This window comes from Mesoplodon bidens (assembly GCF_964165515.1).
Source record: "Mesoplodon bidens genome assembly, chromosome: 11".
NCBI classification, from domain to species: domain Eukaryota; kingdom Metazoa; phylum Chordata; class Mammalia; order Artiodactyla; family Ziphiidae; genus Mesoplodon; species Mesoplodon bidens.
This window is the reverse complement of record NC_138167.1, coordinates 26,481,398-26,508,546: the sequence shown is the minus strand read 5'-3', so window position 1 is coordinate 26,508,546 and position 27,149 is coordinate 26,481,398. Positions and strand designations below refer to the sequence as shown.

General features: G+C 36.7%; 1 protein-coding gene across 4 annotated transcripts in view; it reads right to left on the bottom strand.

The window, feature by feature from the left end:
• Window positions 1-27,149, bottom strand: part of DNM1L (dynamin 1 like) — a 63,665-nt gene that overhangs the window by 32,892 nt on the left and 3,624 nt on the right. For all 4 annotated transcript variants that reach the window (XM_081250091.1, XM_081250092.1, XM_081250093.1 and 1 more), the window contains exon 2: window positions 318-465. In XM_081250091.1, the coding sequence (XP_081106217.1) occupies window positions 318-465 (148 nt within the window). The remainder of the gene's footprint in view (window positions 1-317; window positions 466-27,149) is intronic.

Here is a 27,149-nt window from a genome sequence, read left to right as displayed (position 1 = left end):
CAAAAGACACAAAAACTTTTAAAAATAACTGATTCTCGTTTACCAAGTAGCTCACTAGATCCTCCACTAAATAGCATTAACAACAGTTTACTAAACTGAATTACCAAAAAGGTTCTCTTTCAAACAAGTTGACTCATGGTCCTCAAAAACAACAAAAATTACTCTTTTTTTTACATGAGAAAAGATGCATACCACTTTTCTTTACAAGACTTCTGATTTTGCTACAGTCACTAATTTCTAATTAGCTCATGTCTTTTGAAGATTGGACCAAAAATGAAGAATTTTTAAATAATTTATATTCCAATTCTAAAATTTACCATTTTCTTCTCCTGTTGTTTTTCGTTTATCTTCGGGTGAAACATGGACTAGCTGCAGAATGAGAGGTCTCCGGGTGACAATACCAGTGCCTCTGGGAAGCAGGTCCCTCCCCACTAGGCTTTCTAGCACTGAGCTCTTTCCACTGCTCTGAAAATGGAATACACAAGAGCAAAATGAGTTTCTTAACAGATTTTTTGTAACTCAGTAAGACTATGCTATATAATTACTTTAAAAAAATTATTGCCAAGTCTTTTAAAATGAAAGTTTAGTTACATTTTCTATTATACGATCTTTATTTCTTTAAAATAAAAAAGTACAAAAAGAGAAAATATATACCCTAGTGTAAAATCAATTAGTTATGTGGTAACAATATCTATGATTATTTCATGGGATATATAAAAATTTATAACTCAAACAAAAGGAGAGAGAAAATATAAAAGCCCCAATTCCCCATAATTTTCCTATCTTTTCTGATACTCTCAACCATATAATATTAGGTATTTTCAAAACCTATATAATATTGGTATACACAAAATTATGCCCAGAATATATAGGTATTTTACTTTAAATGGGATAGTAGTACTATGTGTATTTTTCTCTAACCCACTTTTATTTTTAATATAACTATCAGGGATATCATTCCATATCAATATATTTACTTCTGTGCTTAATAGTTAAATAGTATTCTGTATGTAAAACCAAACCCCAACTGATGGACATTTAAATGGTCCTTGCCACTATTAACAATGCTGCAATGAACATACTTTGTACATATAACCTTACTTACTTATCCTATTACCTCATTAGATTTACTTAGTTCATTAAATGAAACTGCTGTGATTAAAGAGCATACAGATTTTATGCATTCAGATACTACCAGACTGCACACTACAAGATGGGAGGCACCAAGCTATGCTTCATGTTCAATCTGCTGCATCCCCATCAGCATTGGGCATTACCACTTTTTTGAGTCTTTGCTACTTTTTTTGGTAGATAAACACTGACAGTTCATTTAAATTTGCATTTCTTTATTATTCAGTCTAGTATCACTTTGTTTAAGGGCCTTCTGTATTTCTCCTTCAGTGATTTGCTTGTTCAAATGCTGGTATATTATGCGTCTTATTAGTTTATAAAGATCTTTATCCATATAAGTATTTATTTTTTGTTGTTTTGAATATTTCCCCCAACTTTTTATTTTGAAAATTTCAAAGCCACAAGAGTTGCAAGAATATTAACAGTGAATACCCATATACCACAACAAAAGTACCACATACCTTAACTAATTATTAGTATTTTGACACATTTGCTTTATGTCTCTTCTTACACACACACATATTTTCTTTTCATTTGCTGTTCCTTTTGAGAGTTGGTTAATATGTCATGACATTTCATCCCTAAATAAAGTGGCATATCTCTAAGAATAAGGGCATTCTACTATATAACCACACTACAATGATCACACTAAGCAAATTTAACATAGACACAATACTAATAAACAGTATATCAAATAATAATCAAATAATCAAATAATCAGTAATCAAATAATATATAAACTTGTCTCTATTATGCATTTTTATATTATACATAAATGTTTACAAATTTGCTATTTTTTTCAACTTTGTAATTCATATTTTTCGGTAACAGAGTATGTTTTCCTTACTGTATTTTTTCTTAGTCAAAACTAGTACATCTTCTAATTTCATACTTTCTACAAAAGCAAACACCCTAAACTCATCTACTGTGTCAGAAAGGGTCTACAAGAAACAGATGACCCGTTCAAGTTAGAATAATTTAAGGATAGTATTTACAAGTAGACTATTTACAAAGTTTTGGAAGAGGGGGATCACAAGGGATAGAGCAATAACGTGGGCTGGTAATGACAGAGCAGCTCTTATCACTCACAAGCTCCAAAAGATGGATGAGAACTTTCAGAGAGCCAGCCTAAGGCACCTACACATAGGAAGTAAGCCAGGGGAATAAATACCCAGACTTTAGTCTCCTCCTTTGTCTAAGTCCTGCCAAGACTCCCCATTTCCAAACCCAATAGGCAGAGGACATAGGGCCCCATTCCTGTTGTCCAGAAAGGTCCCCTATGATGGAGAAAAGTAATGTTGAGTGGATAAGGGGTGTTAAATTTAAGATTATTTGGCACATCTGGCTTTGCTAGGTTTTGGAGCCCAGGTTTGCCCCTCTCATAAGTAAAGTGGGTGCTTCCCCCATTTCTTTTCTGTACTCTAAAATAATTTAAACAACACGGAAGGGGGACCTTCAAGATGGCAGAGGAGTAAGACATGGAGATCAGCTTCCTCCCCACAGATACATCAAAAATACATCTACATGTGGAACAACTCCTATAGAACACGTACTGAACGCTGGCAGAGGACCTCAGACTTCCCAAAAGGCAAGAAAATCCCCACATACCTGGCCATGTGGCAGACAGGGTCTTGGTGCTCCAGCCTGGTGTCAGGCCTGAGCCTCCGAAGTGGGAAACCGAGTTCAGGACATTGGACCAACAGAGACCACCCAGCCCCATGTAACATCAATCTGTGAGAGCTCTCCCAGAGATCTCTGTCTCAACGCAAAGACCCAGCTCCACCCAATGGCCAGCAAGCTCCAATGCTGATGCCCCATGACAAACAACTAGCAAAACAAGAACACAACCCTACCCATTACACAGAGGCTGCCTGAAATCATATTAAGCTCACAGACACCCCAAAACACACCAAAAGACACGGCCCTGCCCACTAGAAAGACAAGATCCAGCCCCACCGACCACAACACAGGCACCAGTCCCCTCCACCAGGAAGCCTAAACAAGCCACTAAACCAACCTCACCCAAAGAAGGCAGACACCAAAAACAACGGGAACTACGAACCTGCAGCCTGTGATAAGGAGACCACAAACACAGTAAGCTAAGCAAAATGAGAAGACAAAGAAACACAGAGCAGATGAAGGAGCAGGGTAAAAACCCAGCAGACCAAACAAATGAAGAGGAAATAGGCACTCTACCTAAAAAAGAATTCAGAGAGTAATGGTAAAGATATCCAAAATCTTGGAAATAGAATGGAGAAAATAAAAGAAATGTTTAACAAGGAACTAGAAGAACTAAAGAGCAAACAAACAATGATGAACAACACAATAAATGGAACTGAAAATTCTCTAGAAGGAATCAATAGCAGAATAACTGAGGCAAAAGAACAGATAAGTGACCAGGAAAATAAAACAGTGGAAATAACTACCACAGAGCAGAATAAAGAAAAAAGAATGAAAAGAATCGAGGACAGTCTCAGAGACCTCTGGGACGACATTAAATGCACCAACATTCAAATTATATGGGTCCCAGAAGAAGAAGAGAAAAAGAAAGGGTCTGAGAAAATATTTGAAGAGATTTTAATTGAAAACTTCCCTAACATGGGAAAGGAAATAGTCAATCAAGTTCAGGAGGCACAGAGAGTCCCATACAGGATAAATCCCAGAAGAAACACACCAAGACACATATTAATCAAACTATCAAAAATTAGATACAAAGAAAAAATATTAAAAGCGCAAGGGAAAAACAAAAAATAACATACAAGGTAATCCCCATAAGGCTAACAGCTGATCTTTCAGCAAATACTCTGCAGGCCAGAAGGGAGTGGCAGGACATATTTAAAGTGATAAAAGGGAAAAACCTACAACAAAGAGTACTCTACACAGCAAGGATCTCATTCAGATTCCACAGAGAAATTAAAACCCTTACAGACAAACAAAAGTTAAGAGAATTCAGCACCACCAAACCAGCTTAAAGGAACTGCTCTAGGCAGGAAACACAAGAAAAGGAAAAGACCTACAATTACAAACCCAAAACAATTAAGAAAATGGTAATAGGAACATACATATCGATAATTACCTTTAATGTAAATGGATTAAATGCTCCAACCGAAAGACACAGACTGGCTGAATAGATACAAAAACAAGACCTGTATATATGCTGTCTACAAGAGACCCACTTCAGACCTAGGGACATATACAGACTGAAAGTGAGCAGATGGAAAAAGATATTTCATGCAAATGGAAATCAAAAGAAAGCTGGAGTAGCAATTCTCCCATCAGACAAAATGCACTTTAAAATAAAGACTATTACAAGAGACAAAGAAGGACACTACATAATGATCAAGGGATCAATCCAAGAAGAAGATAGAACAATTGTAAATATTTATGCACCCAACATAGGAGCACCTTGATACATAAAGCAAATGCTAACAGCCACAAAACGGGAAACCGACAGTAATATAATCACAGTAGGGGACTTTAACACCCCACTTTCACCAATGGACAGATCAACCAAAATGAAAATAAATAAGGAAACACAAGCTTTAAATGACACATTAAACAAGATGAATTTAATTGATGTTTATAGGACATTCCATCCAAAAACAACAGAATACACTTTCTTCTCAGTGCTCATGGAACATTCTCCAGACTAGATCATACCTTGGGTCACAAATGAAGCCTTGGTAAATTTAAGAAAAATGAAATCGTATCAAGTGTCTTTTCAAACAACAACGCTATGAGACTAGATATCAATTACAGGAAAAAAACTTAAAAAAAAAAAACACATGGAGGCTAAACAATACACTACTTAATAACCAAGAGAGCACTGAAGAAATAAAAGAGGAAACCAAAAAATACCTAGAAACAAATGACAACGAAAACAGGATGACCCAAAACCTATGGGATGCAGCAAAAGCAGTTCTAAGAGGGAAGTTTATAGCAATACAATCCTACCTCAAGAAACAAGAAAAATCTCAAATAAACCACCTAATTTTACACCTAAAGCAATTAGAGAAAGAACAAAAAAACCCAAAGTTAGCAGAAGGAAAGAAATCATAAAGATCAGATCAGAAATAAATGAAAAAGAAATGAAGGAAACAGTAGCAAAGATCAATAAAACTAAAAGCTGGTTCTTTGAGACAATAAACAAAATTGATCAACCTTTAGCCAGACTCATCAAGAAGAAAAGGGAGAAGACTCAAATCAACAGAATTAGAAATGAAAATGGAGAAGTAACAACAGACACTACAGAAATACAAAGGATCATGAGAGATTACAAGCAACTATATGCCAATAAAATGGAAAACCTGGAAGAAATGGACAAATTCTAAGAAAAGCACAACCTTCTGAGACTTAACCAGGAGAAAATAGAAAATATAAACAGATGAATCACAGGCACTGAAATTGAGACTGTGATTAAAACTCTTCCAACAAACAAAAGCCCAGGACCTGATAGCTTTAGGGTGAATTCTATCAAACATTTCGAGAAGAACTAACATCAATCCTTCTCAAACTCTTCCAAAAAACTGCAGAGGAAGGAACACTCCCAAACTCATTCTACGAGGCCACCATCACCCTGATACCAAAACCAGACAAAATGTCACAAAAAAAGAACAGTACAGGCCAATATCACTGATGAACATGGAGGCAAACATCCTCAACAAAACACTAGCAGACAGAATCCAACAGCACATTAAAAGAATCACACACCATGATCAAGTTGGGTTTATCCCAGGAATGCAAGGAGTCTTCAATATACGCAAATCAATCAAGGCAATACACCATATTAACAAATTGAAGGATAACAACCATATGATAATCTCAAAAGATGCAGAAAAAGCTTTCAAAAAAATTCAACACCCATTTATGATAAAAAAAAATCTCCAGAAAGCAGTCAGAGAGGGAACCTACCTCAACATAATAAAGGCCATATATGACAAACCCACAGCCAACATCATCCTCAGTGGTGAAAAACTGAAACCATTTCCTCTAAGATCAGGAACAAGACACAGTTGCCCACTCTCACCAGTATTATTCAACATAGTTTTGGAAGTTTTAGCCACAGCAATCAGAGAAGAAAAAGAAATAAAAGGAATCCAAATCAGAAAAGAAGACTAGAGCTGTCACTGTTTGCAGATGACATGATACTTATACATAGAGAATCCTAAAGATGCTACCAGAAAACTACTAGAGCTAATCAATGAATTTGGTAAAGTGGCAGGATACAAAATTAATGCACAAAAATCTCATGCATTCCTATACACTAACAATGAAAAATCTGAAAAAGAAATTAAGGAAATAGTCCCATTTACCACTGCAACAAAAAGAATAAAATACATAGGAATAAACCTACTAAGGAGACAAAAGACCTGTAAGCAGAAAAGTATAACACATCGATGAAAGAAAGATGATACAAACAGATAGAGATATACCATGTTTTTGGATTGGAAAAATCAACATTGTGAAAATGACTATACTACCCAAAGCAATCTATAGATTCAAGGCATTCCCCATCTAACTACCAATGGCATTTTTCACAGAACTAGAACAAAAAATTTCACAGTTTGTATGGAAACACAAAAGACCCCGAATAGCCAAAGCAATCTTGAGAAAGAAAAACAGAGCTGGAGGAATCTGGCTCCTGGACTTCAGACTATATGACAAAGCTACAGTAATCAAGACAGTATGGTACTGGCACAAAAACAGAAATATAGATCAATGAACAGGATAGAGAGCCCAGAGATAAACCCACACACATATAGTCACCTTATCTTTGATAGAGGAGGCAAGAATATACAACGGAGGAAAGACAGTCTCTTCAATAAGTGGTGCTGGGAAAACTACATGTAAAAGAATAAAATTAGAACACTTCCTAATACCATACACAAAAATAAACTCAAAATGGATTAAGGACCTAAATGTAAGGCCAGACTCTTAGAGGAAAACATAGGCAGGACACTCTATGACATAAATCACAGCAAGATCCTTTTGACCCACCTCCTACAGAAATGGAAATAAAGACAAAAATAAACACATGGGACCTAATGAAACTTAAAAGCTTTTGCACAGCAAAAGAAACCATAAACGGGACAAAAAGATGACCCTCAGAATGGCAGAAAATATTTGCAAATGAAGCCACTGACAAAGGATTAATCTCCAAAATATACAAGCAGGTCATGCAGCTCAATATCAAAAAAAAAAAAAAAAAAAAAACAATCCAAAAATGGGCAGAGGAGCTAAATAGACATTTCTCCAAAGAAGATATACAGATTGCCAACAACACATGAAAGGATGCTCTACATCACTAATCATTAGAGAAATGCAAATCAAAACTAGAATGAGGTATCACCTCACACCAGTCAGAATAGCCGTCATCAAAAAATCTAGAAATGATAAATGCTGGAGAGGGTGTGGAGAAAAGGGAACCCTCTTGCACTGTTGGTGGGAATGTAAATTGATATAGTCACTATAGAGAACAGTATGGAGGTTCCTTAAAAAACTAAAAATAGGGCTTCCCTGGTGGCACAGTGGTTGAGAGTCCGCCTGCCAATGCAGGGGACACGGGTTCGTGCCCCAGTCCGGGAAGATCCCACATGCCGTGGAACGGCTAGGCCCGTGAGCCATGGCTGCTGAGCCTCTGCGTCCGGAGCCTGTGCTCTGCAACAGGAGAGGCCACAACAGTGAGAAGCCCATGTACAGATAAAAAAAAAAAAAAAACTAAAAATAGAACTACCATACGACCCAGCAATCCCACTACTGGGCATATACCCTGAGAAAGCCATAATTCAAAAAGAGGCATGTACCACAGTGTTCACTGCAGCACTGTTTACAATAGTCAGGACATGAGAGCAACCTAAGTGTCCATCGACAGAAGAATCAATAAGGAAGATGTGGCACATATATATAATGGAATATTATTCAGCCATTAAAGAAACAAAATTGACTTATTTGTAGTTAGGTGGATGGACTCAGAGTCTGTCATACAGAGTGAAGTAAGTCAGAAAAAGAAAAATACTGTATGCTAACACACATATATGGAATCTAAAAAAAAAGGGTTCTCATGAACCTGGGGCAAGACAGGAATAAAGATGCAGACATAGAGAATGGACTTGAGGACACAGGGAGAGGGAGGGTAAGCTGGGACGAAGTGAGAGAGTTGCACTGACATATATACACTACCAAATGTAAAATAGATAGCCCGTGAGAAGCAGCTGCATCACACAGGGAGATCAGCTAGGTGCTTTGTGAACACCTAGGGGGGTGGGATATGGAGGGTGGGAGGGAGACGCAAGAGGGCGGGGATATGGGGATATATGTATACATATAGCTGATTCACTGTTATACAGCAGAAACTAACACAACATTGTAAAGCAATTATACTCTAATAAAGATGTTAAAAAAAAACAGAAATTTCCTGTTCTTTATGTGTTTGATTAAAAATCTATCCACAAAAGTCAAGTGATTCTCCTGGATTTTCAAATTTATAAGCATAACTACTTATAATATTCTTAGAAATTGTTCACTTTTCTTATTTCTAGTATTTTATCTTTTTTCCCCCATGTAAAAAAAAAATTTTTTTTTAATTGGGGTATAGTTGCTTTACAATGTTGTGCTAGTTCCTGCTGCACAGCAAAGTGAACCAGCCATATGTATACACATATCCCCTCCTTTTTGGATTTCCTTCCCATTTAGGTCACCACAGAGCACTGAGTAGAGTTCCCCATGCTATACCTCAGGTCCTCATTAGTTACTTTATACCTAGGCATATATATATGTCAATCCCAATCTACCAAGTCATCCCACCCACCCACCCCTTTTCCCCCTGGTGTCCACACGTTTGTTCTCTACATCTATGTCTCTATTTCGGCTTTGCAAATAGGTTCATCTTCACCATTTTTATAGATTCCACATATATGCATTAATATATGATATTTGTTTTTCTCTTTCTGGCTTACTTCAATCTATATGACAGTCTCTAGCTCCTCTAATATTTTATCTTTATGTTCTTTTTTCTGACCAGATTTCCCAATTGACTATTATATTGATTTTATTGGTCAAATCTGTATTTTATTGATTTCATTTTGTAATTATTTATTTTTAATACTGTTAATTTCTTCTTGCTGGATTTGTTTTCTGGGGAAGAGGGTTATTTGGCCCATCCACCCTACACACACACATATATCTCTCAGTATGAGTCATCTCTATCTTCATTCTTCTATACTGAGAATCTTGGTTCTCAAGGACACAATTTGTGGCCGAATTAAAAGAAAACACTCATTTGCTTTTTATTTCACATTACACACAGTCTCCAAATCATAATGCCAATTCTACCACCACCAATATGATTACTGAAAATAGTTTTTAAAATATTTTGCACATATTCCTCTATTCTCCTTCTCATCTGTTTACAGACCATACTTCCTCCTTTTTTTAACCCCACTAAGTCTTGTTTCTACAAGTATATGTACAGTACTAACTGTCAGTCCTTATATTAATGTCTCTCTAGTCATTTTGATTCTCTTCCTGAAGATTCCTCAGGAAGAGCCAATGGGAACAATATTCTTCAGTTCTAGCACACTGATAACAGTTTGTGACTTTTATACTTGAAAATCAGTTTGGTTATATGTAAAATATTGGGCTCATGCTTTCCTGAGTATCTTAAATATGGAATTCCATAACAAATTGTCTTTTCTCATAAATTCTTTCATTATAAGAATAGATCTTCTCTCATAAATTTTTTACTGTTGAAAAATATAATAATCTGATTTTCCTTCCCTGATTTTGCTTAAAAGTCTGAAGAATTTTTATTTTTCCTTTAAAGTTCAATAATTTTACTAGACTGTGTCTTAGTGTTGGTCTTGCTGGGTCAGTGTTCTCAGGCATGTGCTGAGCTCTTTCAAAATGGAGTTCCAAGTCTGTTTTTAAGTTAGTTAAATTGTAAGTTTTAGTATCTGTTCTGCTCCCTTGCCATCATTTTTTTCTTCTTTGGGGATTCCTATTATACATATGTTGGATCTTCCTTGCCTGTTTTCAATATGTCAATTTCTATCAAATTCTTTTTACAGCTCCTTTTTATCCCATCTTTAAAAATGTCTTCCTCCTTTTCAACATCTTTCTCTTTCAAAGGTATTATATGTTATGTTTATACGCCCTGGTGTTTTCCTTCTAATTTGTCATTTCTAAAATAAATTTTCTTTCAATTCTAATATTTCACAAAGTTCTACCACCTAGCATTTAAAAAACTTTTTTCTTATGCAAACTTTTTTTTGAAATGCCTTATTCTGATTATAATGTCTTTTGTCTTGCCTTCTGTCTTAATATCTAATGGTTTTCATCTGTTTTGTGGACGTCTTTCTGGTGTGCTTTCATTGTCTATAGGAATATTATTTAGAGTCCCATTTCTCTTCAGATACTTTGTAAACTTTTGAAAACAATCATTTCATATTGTTGATATTTAAATGAAGTTCATTTTCCTGAAGTTTCAGGAGTTTTGGCCTAGAATAGCTATTCTAACTTCACTCTAAAACTCCCTCTTGTTTTTGTACAGTGTTTGGAAATAAAGTTCTTTGTTTTCTGAGATATCTTGATTCTGTTCCTCTCCACTTTTATCTGGACCTTCTCTTTTCTTTGTATTCTTCAGGGGATGTTTAATTGTAATGTCAGTTCCTTCTCATGTGCAGATTGGTCCTGGAAGGCAGCTTTGGTTGGTTTTAGAAGTTTCAAGGTCCTCCAGTCCCTTAAGGCTTTACAAAAGACCTCTTTCACTCACCCATTATCAGTGTGTGCAAAACCCCTCCCAGTTTCAGCTGGTATTCGTAAACTGGCCCTCCAGGCTTTCCAGTGATTGTCTTTTGGCTATTTTTCAATTCTCACATTCATTTGAAGTTCCACTGCTTCCTTCTTCTTCCTTCATAGATAATAATACACAGGTCTTGGAGCTGTTAGTGGTCTATCCCCAAACTACTGGTGTTTGAGCGTTTGTAGACAGAAACATACTCAACTAATTTTCTTCTATATGTTGTTCATGGATTTTGGGTTTTCCTATTTTATTTGTTGTTTTTATGGGAAAGTCATACAGGGATTAGGAAACTATTCTACCACTACTGTCATCTTCCCAGAATCCCCAATACAGAAATTTAACCCACTTTGAAATACTTAAAGTTTAGTTTTATGTAAGTTTTTAAATATTATTCAGTCATAAAAAGGAATAAAGTACTGATACATGCTATAATATGGATGAACCCCAGAAAATTTATGCTATGTGAAAGACGCCAGTCACAAAAGACCACATATTATTTGATCCTGTTTACATGAAATGTCCAGAAGAAGCAAGAAAGTAGATTAAGTGGCTGCCTAACACTGGGGGCAGAGGAGAGCAGGGAGTGGCTGCTAATGGATACAAGCTTTCCTTTTGGGATGATACAATATATAATTAGATTATGGTGATGGTTGCACAACTCTATGGACATGCTAAAAACCATTTAACTATACATTTCACAAATTCCAGAACAATTATAAACAAATGTTAAAAATCATGACTTTATACATTAGAGAACATAAGAATACTTTCATGACTTTGAGAAAGAAAGTACAAACTAGAGAAGAAAAGATTGTTAATTCAACTACAGCAAAATTAAAATTTATTTTACTCATACAAAATAATTGGGGGAAATATTTCTTTTTTTAAATTTTTTAATTTATTTTTTGGCTGCGTTGGGTCTTCCTTGCTGTGCACGGGCTTTCTCTCTAGTTGCGGTGAGCAGGGGCTACTCTTCATTGTGGTGCACGGGCTTCTCATTGCAGTGGCTTCTCTTGTTGCAGAGCATGGGCTCTAGAGCGCAGGCTCAGTAGTTGTGGTACATGGGCTTAGTTGCTCTGCGGCACGTGGGATCTTCCCAGACCAGGGTTCGAACCCATGTCCTCTGCATTGGCAGGTGGATTCCCAACCACTGCACCACCAGGGAAGCCCCGATAATTGGGGGAAAACATTTGTGACTCATGTAACTGACAAAGAATTAGCAACCAAAATGTAAAAGTGACTCCTACAAATCATTAAGAAAAAGATGAATACTATAATAGAAAATCATGTGCAGAGATATGAACAGAAACTCACAACAGAACCACAAAGAGCCAAGAAGTAAGTTCCTCCAACTTATTAGTAATCGGGGAACTGCAATAAAAATGACAATGAAATACCATAAATTTAAAATGTGACAATACAAAGTATAGGTATAAACAAATAAACAAACTCCACTCTGTACATGGGAATGTAAATGGTTACAAACATTCTGAGGAGCAAGTAGGAATATCAAGTAAAAATGAAAATACATATACCCTACAGTCTAGTAATTCCACTACTTGACACTTTAGAGAAATTCTCAAACGTGTACAATGAAGCATTCATAGGAATGTTTCCAGCACTGTTGTTTACTAAAACTGCTATAGCAAACAAGGGCAAACACTCAAATGTTCAAGGAGAGGAGAAATTTTGATATATTCATATACTAGATTACAGCAGTTTAAGTGAGCAAACTAGGAATATATATGTGTACGTATGGGTAAATCTCACATGTATGACTGTGTAAAAATAACACTGAAGAGGAATATATACTATTTGACATCACTTACTTCAGGTAAGTGTAAAACATGTAAAACAATATATATTACTTATGTTATCTACATAGGTACTATATGTAAAATGAAATGCATAGGCGTGATAAACACTAAATTCAGGAAATTGGTTATGTCTCTGTGGGAAGAAGGAAAATTCATCTAGATAGTTAATATTTTTTTTCTTAAACTGGGAAGTAGATACAATGGTGTCCTAAAATTATCCTTTGTACCTTTTCGATGTTTTCAATATTTCAAAATAATTTTTAATGCCTCAAATGTGGTACGGGATTTCATATTGATAAGGTAATTAAAGAAGCTCCATTTCCACCACCCTCCCATACCCTAAGCAGACACTTGGTATAGCCACACACAGCTTGGATATAGGTTATGGACTAGTCCCTTTGTTCACCCTGGCCTTCTGTACAAGTGATCTATACTAGTTTAAGTGTCCAACTCTGCTAGAAAGTTCCAAGTACTATATTCAAGCTACAACAGAGATCTGGAAGCAATTCAGGGAATATTTCAATTTTATTTCACAATATCCTGGATGGGAAATGAAGGAATTTTTTTTTTTAAATCTTCTGTTCTCTCTTGTTCAGTATGTTTCACTGCATTTAAATAATGGTTATAGTATAGATGGATACAGAATTTTATAATCACAATTAATTCCCCTAAGAACTCTAAATTTTAAATATTTCTCCATGGCATCTAACATTTACTGTTGCAGATTGAAAGTCTGATGCCAGTCTGATTCTTTCCCTTTTAGGAAATCTTTTTTTCCTCCTTCCTTCTATTTTGACACTTGGAGAATTCTGAGGTTTTGTAAAAGTTTGGATTTCAGAAATTTACCCAGGGTATGTCAATCCTTTCAATATTTGTGCCCAGCAATTGAAATCTGAAGATGTGGGGGACGTTGGCTTACTGTTTGATTATTCTTTGTCCATCCAAGTCTTCTTTCTCAATCAACTATGAAAAGGATTTTGGCTCTCTTAGCTCTCACCATCAAGTCTCTCATCTCTAATAAATTTCATAACATACTGTTTTGATTTGTCTTTTAATAGAATTCCTCAAGTTGTTTTTCTATTTCATAAATTAGGTTTTCAACAATGTCAGTGTGACTGTTGTTCCCCATCACCCCCACCCACTATGCCATTTTGTTCTTCCTTCTTAAATATGTCACAAAAAATACTTTTTAAATTTCTCTCCTAAATTCTGTATTAACCTCATTTTGTTACTGTGATTATCTACATTAGTCTCCTTTATGGCTACTGATTTTCAGTTAGTTGTATGTTTTTATGTATCTACATATAGGTTTTTTTAAGACGGGTTATTGTGGACTGAACTGCATCTTTCCAAAATTCGTATGTTGAAGCTCTAAGCCCCTTAGAAGGTGTACCTCATACCTCAATATGTGACCATATTTGGAGACAATCTTCAAATAGGTGATTAAGTTAAAACAAGGTGATTAGGGTGGGCCCTAATCCAATCTGACTGGTGTCTTTACTAAAAAAGAAAATTTGGGGACAACAGAGAGACATTAGGGATGTGACACACAGATGAAAGAGCATGTGAGGACACAGAGAGAAGGCAGCCATCTGCAAGCCAAGGAGAGAGGCCTCAAAAGAAACCAAACCTGCCTACATCTTGTTATTGGACTTCTAGACTCCAGAACTGTAAGAAAATAAATTTCTGTTGCTTCTGTGCACATGTTGTTTATGTGCCACCCAGTCTTCTGTGGTATTTTGTTATGGCAGCCCTAGCAAACTAACAAACATGGGTTACAAACTCAACTGCCCCCACAAACAAAGCAGATAACCTGAATGGGTAAATCAACTCAGACTTCAGTCAAAATGACATCAAATTGTATTCTTCTGACATTCTGTTTGCGTATTAAAAATATAAGATCTCACATCTCACAAAGTAAAAGAATGTCTCTCAGGAATAGTAAAAATATAAGAATATTTCCCAGGTAGTCTTTAACTTTCCCCTTTTTATAGAAACATGGAAACATGTTAACATTTCATTGCCCTCTTCAGACTATAAAAAAGAGCAACACATATATTATGATAAGGAAGGAAGTCTAACTAAATACAGCCTGACCATCTAAAGCAGGCATTTTTCAAATCCATTGTAAATGTGGGTGTAGTGTTATCAGATTTTCTGATTTTTTTAAAGGAAAAACCAGAAACCTGGCCCTTTCCATTAAATCCACCAATTTTTAAACATTGGCAACTCTTTTTTTTTTTTTAAACATATTGTGTGTATCAGTTCCAGTTCAAGATGGCAACATAGGAGGATCCTGAACTCACCTCCTAACATGGACACACACAATTTACAGCTAGAAATGGAACAATTCCCTCTGAAAGAAACTAAAAAATTAGCTGAGCAACTCCTACATATCAGGCAAATGACAAAAACCCATATCAAAACAGGCTGGAGAGGCTAAGACACAATCTCACCATAAACCTCACCCCACATGCAGTGACCCACAATTACGAGGGAACTCACAACACCTGCAAGACTTGGAGAGGTGGCTGTTTATTCTAATGCATATAAACCAACACAGAGAGTCCAGGAAAATAAAGAAACAGAGGAATATATTCCAAACAAAAGAACAAGGTAAAACTTCAGGAAAAAACTTTAATGAAATGGAGATAATATATCTGATAAAGTTCAAATTAACAGTCATAAAAATGCTAAACTAGCTCAAAAAAATGAATGAACAAAGAGAGACTTTCAACAGAAAGAAAATACAAGAAAGTACCAAACAGAGGTTCAACAGCAGACTACATGAAGCAAAGGACCAGTGAACTTGAAGAGAGGCCACTGGAACTCATCTAATCAGCAGTAAAAAGACATTTTAAGGGACTTACAGGACAACATCAAGTGGACCAACATTCACATTATAGGAGTTTCAGAAGAAGAAAAAGAGAAAGGGCAGAAAACTTATTTGAAGAAATAACGGCTGAAAATGTCCCTAACCCAGGGAAAATAACACTCAGATCCAGGAAGTTCACAGAGTTCCAAAAAAGATGAACCCAAAGAGACCCTCACCATTTATAATTAAAATGTCAAAAGTTAAAGACAAGGAGAGAATTTTAAAAGCAACGGCAAAAAAACAACTTGTTATGTATAAGGAAAATCCCCCATAAAATCATCAGCAGATTTTGGGATAGAAACATTGCAGTCCAGAAGGGAATGAGTGGCATGACATATTCAAAGTGCTGAAAGAAAAAAAACTGCCAACCAAGAAATCTCTACCCAGAAAAGTTGTCCTTCACTATGGAAGGAGAGATAAGAGTTTTCCAGACAAGCAAAAGCTGAAGGAGTTCATCACCACTAGACTGGCCTTACAGGAAATGTCAAAGGGATTCCTTTAGGCTGAAACAAAAGAGAGCTAATTAGTAACAGGGAAACATTAAACTATAAATTTCACTAGTAAAGATAAATATGTAGGGCTTCCCTGGTGGCACAGTGGTTGAGAATCTGCCTGCCAATGCAGGGGACAAGGGTTCGAGCCCTGGTCTGGGAAGATCCCACATACTGTGGGGCAACTGGGCCCATGAGCCACAATTACTGAGCCTGCGCATCTGGAGCCTGTGCTCCGCAACAAGAGAGACCACGATAGTGAGAGGCCCGCGCACTGCGATGAAGAGCGGCCCCTGCTTGCCGCAACTAGAGAAAGGCCTCGCACAGAAACGAAGACCCAACACAGCCATAAATAAATAAATAAATAAAAAGATACATATGTAGTAAAATTCAGAATAATCTAACACAAAGATGGTAGGTTAATCACTTCTAAATCTAGTATGAAGAGTAAAAGACAAAAGTAGTAAAAATAATTATAACTGCAGTACTTGTTAATAGATACATAAGATTAGAAAGATGTAAGTTATAACATCAAAAACATAAAATGTGCAAGGTAGGGGAGTAAAATGTAGAGCTTTAGAATGCACTGTACTGATGTTATCAACTTAAAATAGACTTATAAATAAGGGCTGGTTTAAGTAAGCCTCACGGTAACCATGAACCAAAAACCTATAGTAGAAATGTAAAAGATAAAGAAAAGGAATCTAAAAATACTGTTACAGAAAATCATCAAATCACAAAGAAAAAGAATAAGAGAAGAAAAAAACAAAGGAATTACAAAACAGCCAGAAAAAAATTAACAAAGTGGCAATAAGCATTTACATACCTATCAAAAATTACTTCAATGTAAATGGGCTAAATTCTCCAAATAAAAGATACAGAGTACCCTGAAAGGATTAAAAAAAAAAAACAAGAGCCATCTCTACACAGCCTACAAGTGACTCACTTCAGATGTAAGGAAACACACACATTGAAAGTGAAAGGATGGAAAAAGATATTCCTATTCAAATGGAAACCAAAGAAAGCTGGGGTGGCCATACTTACATCAGACAAAATAGACTTTAAAACAAAGAATACATTAAGAGGAAAAAAAGGAATTATATAATGATAAAGGGGTCAATCTAACAAGAGGATATAACATTTGCAAATATTTGTGCACACAATATAGGAGCACAGAATATATAAAGCAAATATTAACAGGCATGTAAGGAGAAGTACACAGCAATACAATAAGGGTAGGGGACCTTCATAGATCATACAGATAGAAAATCAATCAACATTGTCCTTAAATGACATGTTAGACCAGATGCACTATACATATACAGAACATTCCACCCAAAAGCAAGAGTACACATTCTTCTCAAGCACACATGGAACATTCTTCAGGACACATCACATGTTAGGCCACAGGACAAGTCTTAATAAATCTAAGAAGACTGAAATCATATAAAGGACCTTTTCCAACCATCATGGTATGAAATTAGAAATCAATTTTAAGAAGAAAACTGGAAAATGCATGGGACTAAACAATATGCTACTGAACAACCAATGGATGAAAGAAGAAGTCAAAACAGAAATCAAAAAATATCTTGAGGCAAATGAAAATAGAAAAACCACGTACCAGAACTTATGGAATGCAGCAAAAGTAGTTTTTAGAGGGAAGTTCACAGCAATAAATGTCTACATGTAGAAACAAGAAAGATCTCAAATAAAGAAACTAACTTTACACCTCCAGGAACTATTAAAAAACAAACAAAGCAAGCCCAAAGTAAGTAGTAAAGAAAGGATATATCAAAGATCAGATCAGATAATAATGAGATAGAGACTAAAAAGAAACACTAATTAGAAAAGATCACTGAAACTAAGAGCTGGTTCTTTAAAATGATAAAATGGACATACATTTAGCTAGACTCACCAAGGAAAACAGAGGACTCAAATAAATAAAATGAGAAATGAAAAAGAGGTCACAACGGATACCACAAAAATACAAAAGATCATGAGAAACTAGAATGAAAAATTATACACCAAAAAGTTGGACAAAACAGACAAATTCTTATCATATAACCTACCAAGCCTGATTCATGAAGAAAAAGAAAATCTAAACATACCAATTACTAGCAAGGAGACTGAATCAGTAATTAAAACCACCCAACAAACAAAAGTCTAGGAGCAGACAACTTCACCGGTGAATCCAAACACTCAAAGAAGAATTAACACCACTCCTTCCCAAACTCTTCCAAAAAAGAAGAGGAGGGAACAATTCCAAACTCACTTTACAAGGCCAGCATTACCCTGATACCAAAACCAGACAAGGACAATACAAGAAAAGAAAATTACAGGCCGATATCCCTCACGAACATAGATGCAAAAATCCTCAACAAAATTATAGCAAACTGAATTCAACAATACATTATAAGGATCACACACCATGATCAAGTGGGATTTATTCCAGGGATGCAAGGATGACTCAACATCTGCAAATGAATGTTATACACCACATTAACAAAATGAAGGGGACTTCCCTGGTGGCACAGTGGTTAAGAATCCACCTGCCAATGCAGGGGACACGGGTTCGATACCTTGTCCAGGAAGATACCACATGCCGCGGAGCAACTAAGCCTGTGCACCACAACTACTGAGCGTGTGCTCTAGAGCCCATGAGCCACAACTACTGAGCCCACATGCCACAACAACTGAAGCCCGTGTGCCTAGAGACTGTGCTCATCAACAAGAAAAGCCACTGTAATGAGAAGCCCAGGTACCTCAATGAAGAGTAGTCCCCGCTCGCCTCAACTAGAGAAAGCCCACATGCAGCAGTGAAGACCCAACGCAGCCAAAAAAAACAAACAAACAAAATGAAGGATAAAAATCTGATGATTATCTTAATAGATGCAGGAAATTGATTTGACAAAATTCAACATCCATTCATGATTAAAAAAAAAAACTCTCAACAAAGTGAGTAAAAGAGGGGACATACCTCAACATGATAAAGGCCACATATGACAAGCCCACTACTCAATGGTGAAAAGCTGAAAGCTTTTCCTCTAAGATTAGAAAAAAGACAAGGTTGCCCACTCCTGCCACTTCTATTCAACATAATATTGGAAGTTCTAGCCAGAGCATTAGGTAAGAAAAACAAAAGGCATCTAAGTCAGAAAGGAAAAGTAAAACTGTTACTATTTGCCTATGACATGATATTATGTGTAGAAAACACTAAAGACTCCACAAAAAAACTGTCAGAACTAATGAACAAATTCAGTAAAGTTGTAGGATACAAAATCAATATGCAAAAGTAGGTTGTAATAACAAACTATTAGAAAGAGAAATTAAGAAAATGATCCCATTTAGATTGCATCAAAAGAATAAAATACCTGAGAATAAATTTAACCAAGAAGGTTAACCAAGACCTGTACACTGACAACTATAGAATACTAATGAAAGAAATTGAAGACACAAATAAATGGAAAGATATTCTGTGCTCATGGGTTGAAAGAATCAAGATTGTTAAAATGTCCATATTGGGCCTCCCTGGTGGCGCAGTGGTTGAGAGTCCGCCTGCCGATGCAGGGGATATGGGTTCGTGCCCCGGTCTGGGAGGATCCCATATGCCGCGGAGCGGCTGGGCCCGTGAGCCATGGCCTCTGGGCCTGCGCGTCCGGAGCCTGTGCTCCGCAACGGGAGAGGCCACAACAGTGAGAGGCCCGCATACCGCAAAAAGAAAAAAAAAAAAAAAAAAAAAAAAAATGTCCATATTAACCAAAGCAATCTACAAATTCAGTACAATGCCTATCAAAATTCCAATGGCATTTTTCAAATAAACAAAGCAAATAATCCTAAAATTTGTATGGAACCACATAAATAAATAAATAAATAGCCAAAGCAATTGTGAGAACGAAGAACAAAGCTAGAGGCATCATGCTTCCTGATTTCAAACTGTAAAAAAGCTATAATAATCTGAGAGTTCCCTGGTGGCCTAGTGGTTAGGATTCTGGGCTTTCACTGCCATGACCCGGGTTCAATCCCTGGTCAGGGAATTGAGATCCCACAAGCCACGTGGTGCAGCCAAGAAAAAAAAAGCTAATAGTATGGTACTGGCATAAAAACAGACACATAGACCAATGGAACAGAGAGCTCAGAAATAAACCTACACATATATGGACAATTAATTTACAACAAAGGGGTCAAGAATATAAAATGGGGAAAGGGCAGTCTCTTCAATAAATGGTGTTGGGAAACTGGACAGCCCACATGCAAAAGTATGATCTGGACCACTATCTTACACTATACCAAAAAAAAGTCAGCTGAAAATGCGTTAAAAACTTGAATATAAGCCCCGAAAATATAAAACTCCTAGAAGAAAAAAACATAGGTTGTAAGCTCCTTGACATTGGTTTGGGTGATGATTTTTTGGATTTGACACCAAATCAAAGACAACTAAAGTAAAAATAAACAAGGGGGAGTACCTCAAACTAAAAAGCTTCTGCACTGCAAAGAAAACCATCAACAAAGTGAAAAAGCAACCCATGGAATGGGAAAAAATATTTTCAAACCACTTATCCAATAAGGGGCTAACATACAAAATATACAAAGAACTCAGACAACTCAAGAGCAAAAAACAAACACACACACACACACACACACACACAAATAACCTGATTTAAAAATGGATTTAAGAGGGGCTTCCCTGGTGGCGCAGTGGTTGGGAGTCTGCCTGCCGATGCGGGGGACACGGGTTCGTGCCCCGGTCCGGGGGGATCCCACATGCCATGGAGCGGCTGGGCCCATGAGCCATGGCCGCTGAGCCTGCACGTCTGGAGCCTGTGCTCCGCAACGAGAGAGGCCACAGCAGTGAGAGGCCCGCGTACCACAAGAAAAAAAAAATAAATTGAACTTAAGGGAATTCCCTGGTGGTCCAGTGGTTAGAACTCCCGGCTTTCACTGCCGAGGGCCCAGGTTTGATCCCTGGTTGGGGAACTTAAGATCCTACAAGCTGCATGGCCAAAATAAATAAATAAATAAAAATTAAAATAAAAATGAACTTAGGACCCAAGTAGCCATTTTTCCAAAGAAGACATACAAATGGCCAACAGGTGCATGAAAAGATGCTCAACATCACTAATCACCCGGGAAATGCAAATCAAGGCCACAATGAGATATCACCTCACACCTGTTATAATGGCTATTGCTAAAAAGACAAGAAATAAGTGTTGTTGAGGATGTGGAGGAAAGGAAACCCTCATACACTGTTGGTGGGAATGTATATTGGTGCAGCCACTATAAAATCAGTATGGAGGTTCCTCTAAAAATTAAAAATAGAGCTATCATATGATCCAGCAATTCCACCTCTGGGTATTTATTTGAAGGAAACAAAAACACTAAATTGAAAAGGTATATGCATCCTTATGTTCATTGCAGCATTATTTCAAAAAGCCAAGAAATGGAAATAACCTAACAGTCCACCAGTGGATGAATAAAGTAAATGTGGTGTGTACATCACACACACACACACACACACACAAACACACACACACAGGAGTATCATTCAGCCATAAAAAAAGATGGAAATCCTGCTATTTGCAACAACATAAATGGACCTTGCTAAGTAAAATAAGTCAGACAGAGAAAAGCAAATACCACATGATCTCATTTATATGTGGAATCTAAAACAAAAACAAAACAAACAAACAACAAAAAAAACAAACTCATAAATATAGAGAACAGACTGGTGGTTGCCAGAGGTGGGGGGGTGGGTGAAATGGGTAAAAGTGGCCAAAAGGTACAATCTTCCAGTTATAAAGTAAGTCCTGGGGATGTAATGTATAGCATAGTGACTATAGATAATAATACTGTGGTGTATATTTGAAAGTTACTAAGAGAGTAAATCTTAATAGTTCTCATTATAAGAAAAAGAACTGTGGGACTTCCCTGGTAGTCCAGTGGTAAAGAATCCACCTTCCAACGCAGGTGATGCGGGTTCAATCTCTGGTCAGGGAACTAAGATCCCACATTCCACAGGTCAACTAAGCCCACACGCCACAACTACCAAACTCACACATCTCAGCTAGAGAGCCTGTGTGCCACAAACTACAGAGCTCACACACTGTGGAACCCGCACACCACAACTATACAGCCCTCGTGCCCTGGAGCCTGTGCACAACTAGAGAGAGAAAACCCACATGCCACAACTAGAGAGAAGCCCGTGCACTGCAACCAAAAAAAAAATTAAAAGAATTGTTACTATGTGTGGTGATGGACTACTAGACTTATTGGTACTCTAGACTTATTGGCACTCTAGACTTATTGGCATTCTAGACTTATTGTGGTGATTGTTTCCCAATGTTTAGACTTGTCAAATCGTTATGTTATACAACTGAAACTAATATGTCAATTATATCACAATTTTTAAAAAATTTTATGTGTCAACACACATAGACCAAACAAAACATGTCTGTGCACTCCCAATTTTTACCTCAGTATTCTAAATGGCCATAGGTTTCTTCAACAATTGTTTAGATCAGTGCTTGTTTCTCCCTGGTGATTTAAACACTCCATGTCTGCACTCTTTCCAGGAAGGTGAGTGGCTACAGCAGTTCCAAAGTGGCACAAGTCACAGCCGGCATGCTCTGAAAATAGGGCTCTCTTGGCACTGCAACGTCTTCTGCTTTTTTCATCTCCACATACTCCCTAAATCAATTTAATATCTTGTATATTTAGGGGCTAAAAATTTGTGTGTATGCTTTCAGTGTCATCTTTTAGTTTCTTCCAAATTGCACTGTACTGAGATTTATAGTGTTTTGAATTTATATTCTGAGATGGAGCCTTAACGTTTTGTCATATTTTTAGCTCTATGTGATACCTAACATCAACTGGGAGCAGGGAGTTGTATTCTTTTGATGCAACTGAAAATGGGATCATTGTAAATATTCATGGATGCCACATTAACCAAGGCTGATTCAGTTTTTCACTTCTAAATGTTTACTTTTCATTGTATAAAGCAGACCTGTCAATTATTTATTTTGATATTAATATAACAGATAAAGATGTACATTTCCTAATTTTTTAACTTTTTATTTTGAAATAGTTTTAGATTATGGTTTCTTTAATATTTGTCTTTTTTTTTTAAATTTATTTTATTTATTTATTTTTGGCTGCTTTGGGTCTTTGCTGCTGCACACGGGTTTTCTCTAGTTGCGGCGAGCAGGGGCTACTCTTCGTTGTGGTGCGTGGGCTTCTCATTGCGGTGGCTTCTCTTGTTGCAGAGCACAGGCTCTAGGCACACGGGCTCAGTAGTTGTGGTACGCGGGCTCTAAAGTGCAGGCTCAGTAGTTGTGGCGCACAGGCTTAGCTGCTCCGCAGCATGTGGGATCTTCCCAGACCAGGGATCGAACCCATGCCCCCTGTATATTAAGGGGCTAAAAATTTGTGAGTATTGGCAGGCGGATTCTTAACCACTGTGCCACCAGGGAAGTCCCTGTCTTATTTATTTTAACTAAAATATTTCTGAGTATCCTTAGAAATATTAACTTAATGGTATTTTAAATAAATAAATTAACAAGTTTTTACTGCAGAGCTCAAACACTCCACGTATTGGCAAAATATAAATCTAAAATTTAAATCACTTCAATTATCCAGGATCCAAACTTGCTAAAATGCTAGAGACCTAACAGTCCTTAGGGAGGAATTTTTTTCTTGGTTATAAAATACAGGCCCAGTTCTATCTGGAACATAAAATTAAAAGAGTGAGATCTGGATACCTGAAAAGCAAAAGTAATATCCATAAAAATCCCCACTTTTTCCATAAAAGCAGGAAAACATGGGGAAAGTGACATGAATCTACATATTAAAGAACTCAACTCCACCATGCAGGATAAACACAAAGAGATCCACGTGGAGACAAATAATAATCAAACTGTTAAAAGACAAACACAAACACTGAAAGCAGCAAGGGATAAGCAGAGAATCAATTCAAATACAAGAGATCCTCAATAAGACCAATAATAACACAATAGATTTCTCACCAGAAATCTTGGAAGCCAGAGGCAATAGCATGACTTATTTAAAGATGGGAAAGAAAAAAACCTATCAACCAAGAATTCTAGATCTGATTTAATATTTAGATGGCAATACTCCTCAAAGCAATGTACAGATTCAATACAATCCCTACCAAAATCCCAACAACCTCGCTTGCAGAAATGGAAATACCAATTCTAAAACTGCTATGGAATGAATGGCAGGGGACTCCTAACTGCAAAAACAATCTTGAAAAAAAAGAACAAAGTTGGGAGACTCATACTTTCTGGTTTCAAAATATACTACAAAACTACAGTAATCAAAACTGTGTGTGGTACTGGCATAAGAACAGACCTATAGACCAATGGAAAATAACTGAGAGTCCAGAAATAAACCTATCACCTATATTCAACTGATTTTCAACAATACAGCCAAGACCATTCAATGGGGGAAAGAATAGTCTCCAACAAATAGTCCTGGATCAACTGGACAGGCACATGGAAAAGAATGAAGGTGAACCCCTACTTCATACCAAAGACAAAAATTTACTCAAAATGGATCAAAACCTTAAATGTAAGAGCTGAAACTAGAAGAAAACACAAAATAATAATAATAAATTTTCATGACCTTGGATTTGATGTGTTAGATATGATACTAAAATCACAAGCAACAAAAGAAAAAATAGATAAATTGGACTTTATCAAAATTTAAAACTTTTGTGCATCAAAGGACATGATCATGAAAGTAAAAAGACAACCTACAGAATGGGAGAAAATATGTGCAAATCATATACTGATAATGGTATGGTATCCAAAATATATAAAAAACTCTTACAACTCAAAATAAAAAGACAAATAACCCCAACAAGCACCTAAAAAGATATTCACATCATTAGTCATTAGGGAAATACAAATCAAAATCATAATGAGATACCACCTCACACTCTCATCAGGATAGCTATAATAAAAAACACAATGACAAGTTTTGACAAGGATATAAAGAACTGGAACCCTAGTATGTTGCTGGGGGAATGTAAAATGGTACAGCCACTGTGAAAAAGTTTGGTGGTTCCTCAAAAAGTTAAACATAGAATTACCATATGACCCAGCATTTCACTTGTAGGTATATACCCAAAAGAACTGAAAAGAGGTATTCAAATACTTGTACACAAATATTCACAGCAGCACTACTCACAACAACCAAAATATAGAAACAATCCAAATATCCATCAGTAGATGAATGATAAAACATGGTATGTATACACAGTAGAATATTAGTCAGCAATTAAAAGGAAGTACTGATACATGCTACAATATGAATGAACCATGTTATACTAAGTGAAAGAAGTCAAACATAAATGGCCACAAACTGTGTGATTCTGTTTCTATAAAATATCCAGGGCTTCCCTGGTGGTGCAGTGGTTGAGAGTCCGCCTGCCGATGCAGGGGACACAGGTTCGTGCCCCGGTCCGGGAAGATCCCACATGCTGCAAAGAGGCTGGGCCCGTGAGCCATGGCCGCTGAGCCTGCACGTCCGGAGCCTGTGCTCCGCAACGGGAGAGGCCACAACAGTGAGAGGCCTGCGTACCGCAAAAAAAAAAAAAAAAAAAAAAAATCCAGAATAGGTAAATCTATAAAGAAGGAAAGAAGATTGGTGGTTGCCAGGGACTGGGGGGGAAAGGAGAATTACAAAATGACTGCTTAATGGATACAGAGTTTTCTTTTGGGGTGATGAAAATGTTTTGGACCTAGAAAGAGGTGGTGGTTGCACAACATTATGAATGTACTAAATGCCACGGAATTGTACACTTTAAAATGACTAATTTTTATGTTATGTAAGTTTCACTTCAGTGCTTTAAAAAAAATTTTTTTAAGTAAGCAGCACACGATCTACACAGAAAACTAGTAAAAAAGAAAAGGAAAGGGAAAAACATAAGTTTACTTAAGAGTACTCACAAGAAAACACTGAAGGAATGAAACTAAGATCAATATTTGGCACCAAATTACTAAACTTAATGAAGCCATCACCTCTACAAACACAAGACAAATGTAGGCATATCAGGCAGGAGAGGGCAAGATTTCAGAAGGAGCTAATAAAATGTAGGTAACAGTGCTGCAGAATGCAGGAGGAGGGGATGTGTGTGGGGGGGGGGCTTTTTTAAAAATAAACAATTCCAGAATGATTTAGCACTTTCTAAAAAAGACAATAACAAGAGCTGGTGAGGGTGAATAGAAACGGAAACCCTCATATACCAGATAAAGGTTTGTAAAATGGTGCAGCCGCTGTGGAAAAGTGTGCAGTTCTTTCAAAAGTTAAATAAGAGTTACCAAATGAACCAGCAATTCCACTCCTAGGTACAGATGACCCCTGAACAGCACAGGTGGTTAGAGGCACTGACTCCAGTGTGGTCAAAAATCTGCATATAATTATACAGTTGGCCCTCTGGAGCCACAGTTCCACATCCACAGATTCAACCAACCACAGATCATGTAGTAGTGCAGTATTCATTGAAAACAACCTTCATATAAGTGGGTAGTACTGTAGTATTTACTGAAAAAAGTCTGCATGTAAGTGGACCTGCGCAGTTCAAACCCATGTTGCTCAAGTGTCAACTATACATATCCAAGAGAATTGAAAACATATGTTCACACAAAAACTTGTAAACGAATGCTCATGACAGCATCATTCAATATAACTAAAAAGTGGAAATAACCCAAATGTCCATCAACTAATGAATGGATAAACAAAAACTGTGGCATATCTATACAAGGGAATATTATTCATCCATAAAAAGTAATGAAGTATTAATACATGCTACAACATGGATGATCCTAAAAAAACAGAGCAAAAGAAGCCAGACACAAAAGGCCACATATTGTATGATTCCATTTATATGAAATGTCCAGAATAGGCAAATCCATAGAGACAGAAATCAGTAGCTGCCGGGGGGCAGGAACGGTGTGGGGGTGCGGATAAAATGGGGAGTGACTACTAACGGATACAAAGTTTCTTTCTGGGGTAATGAA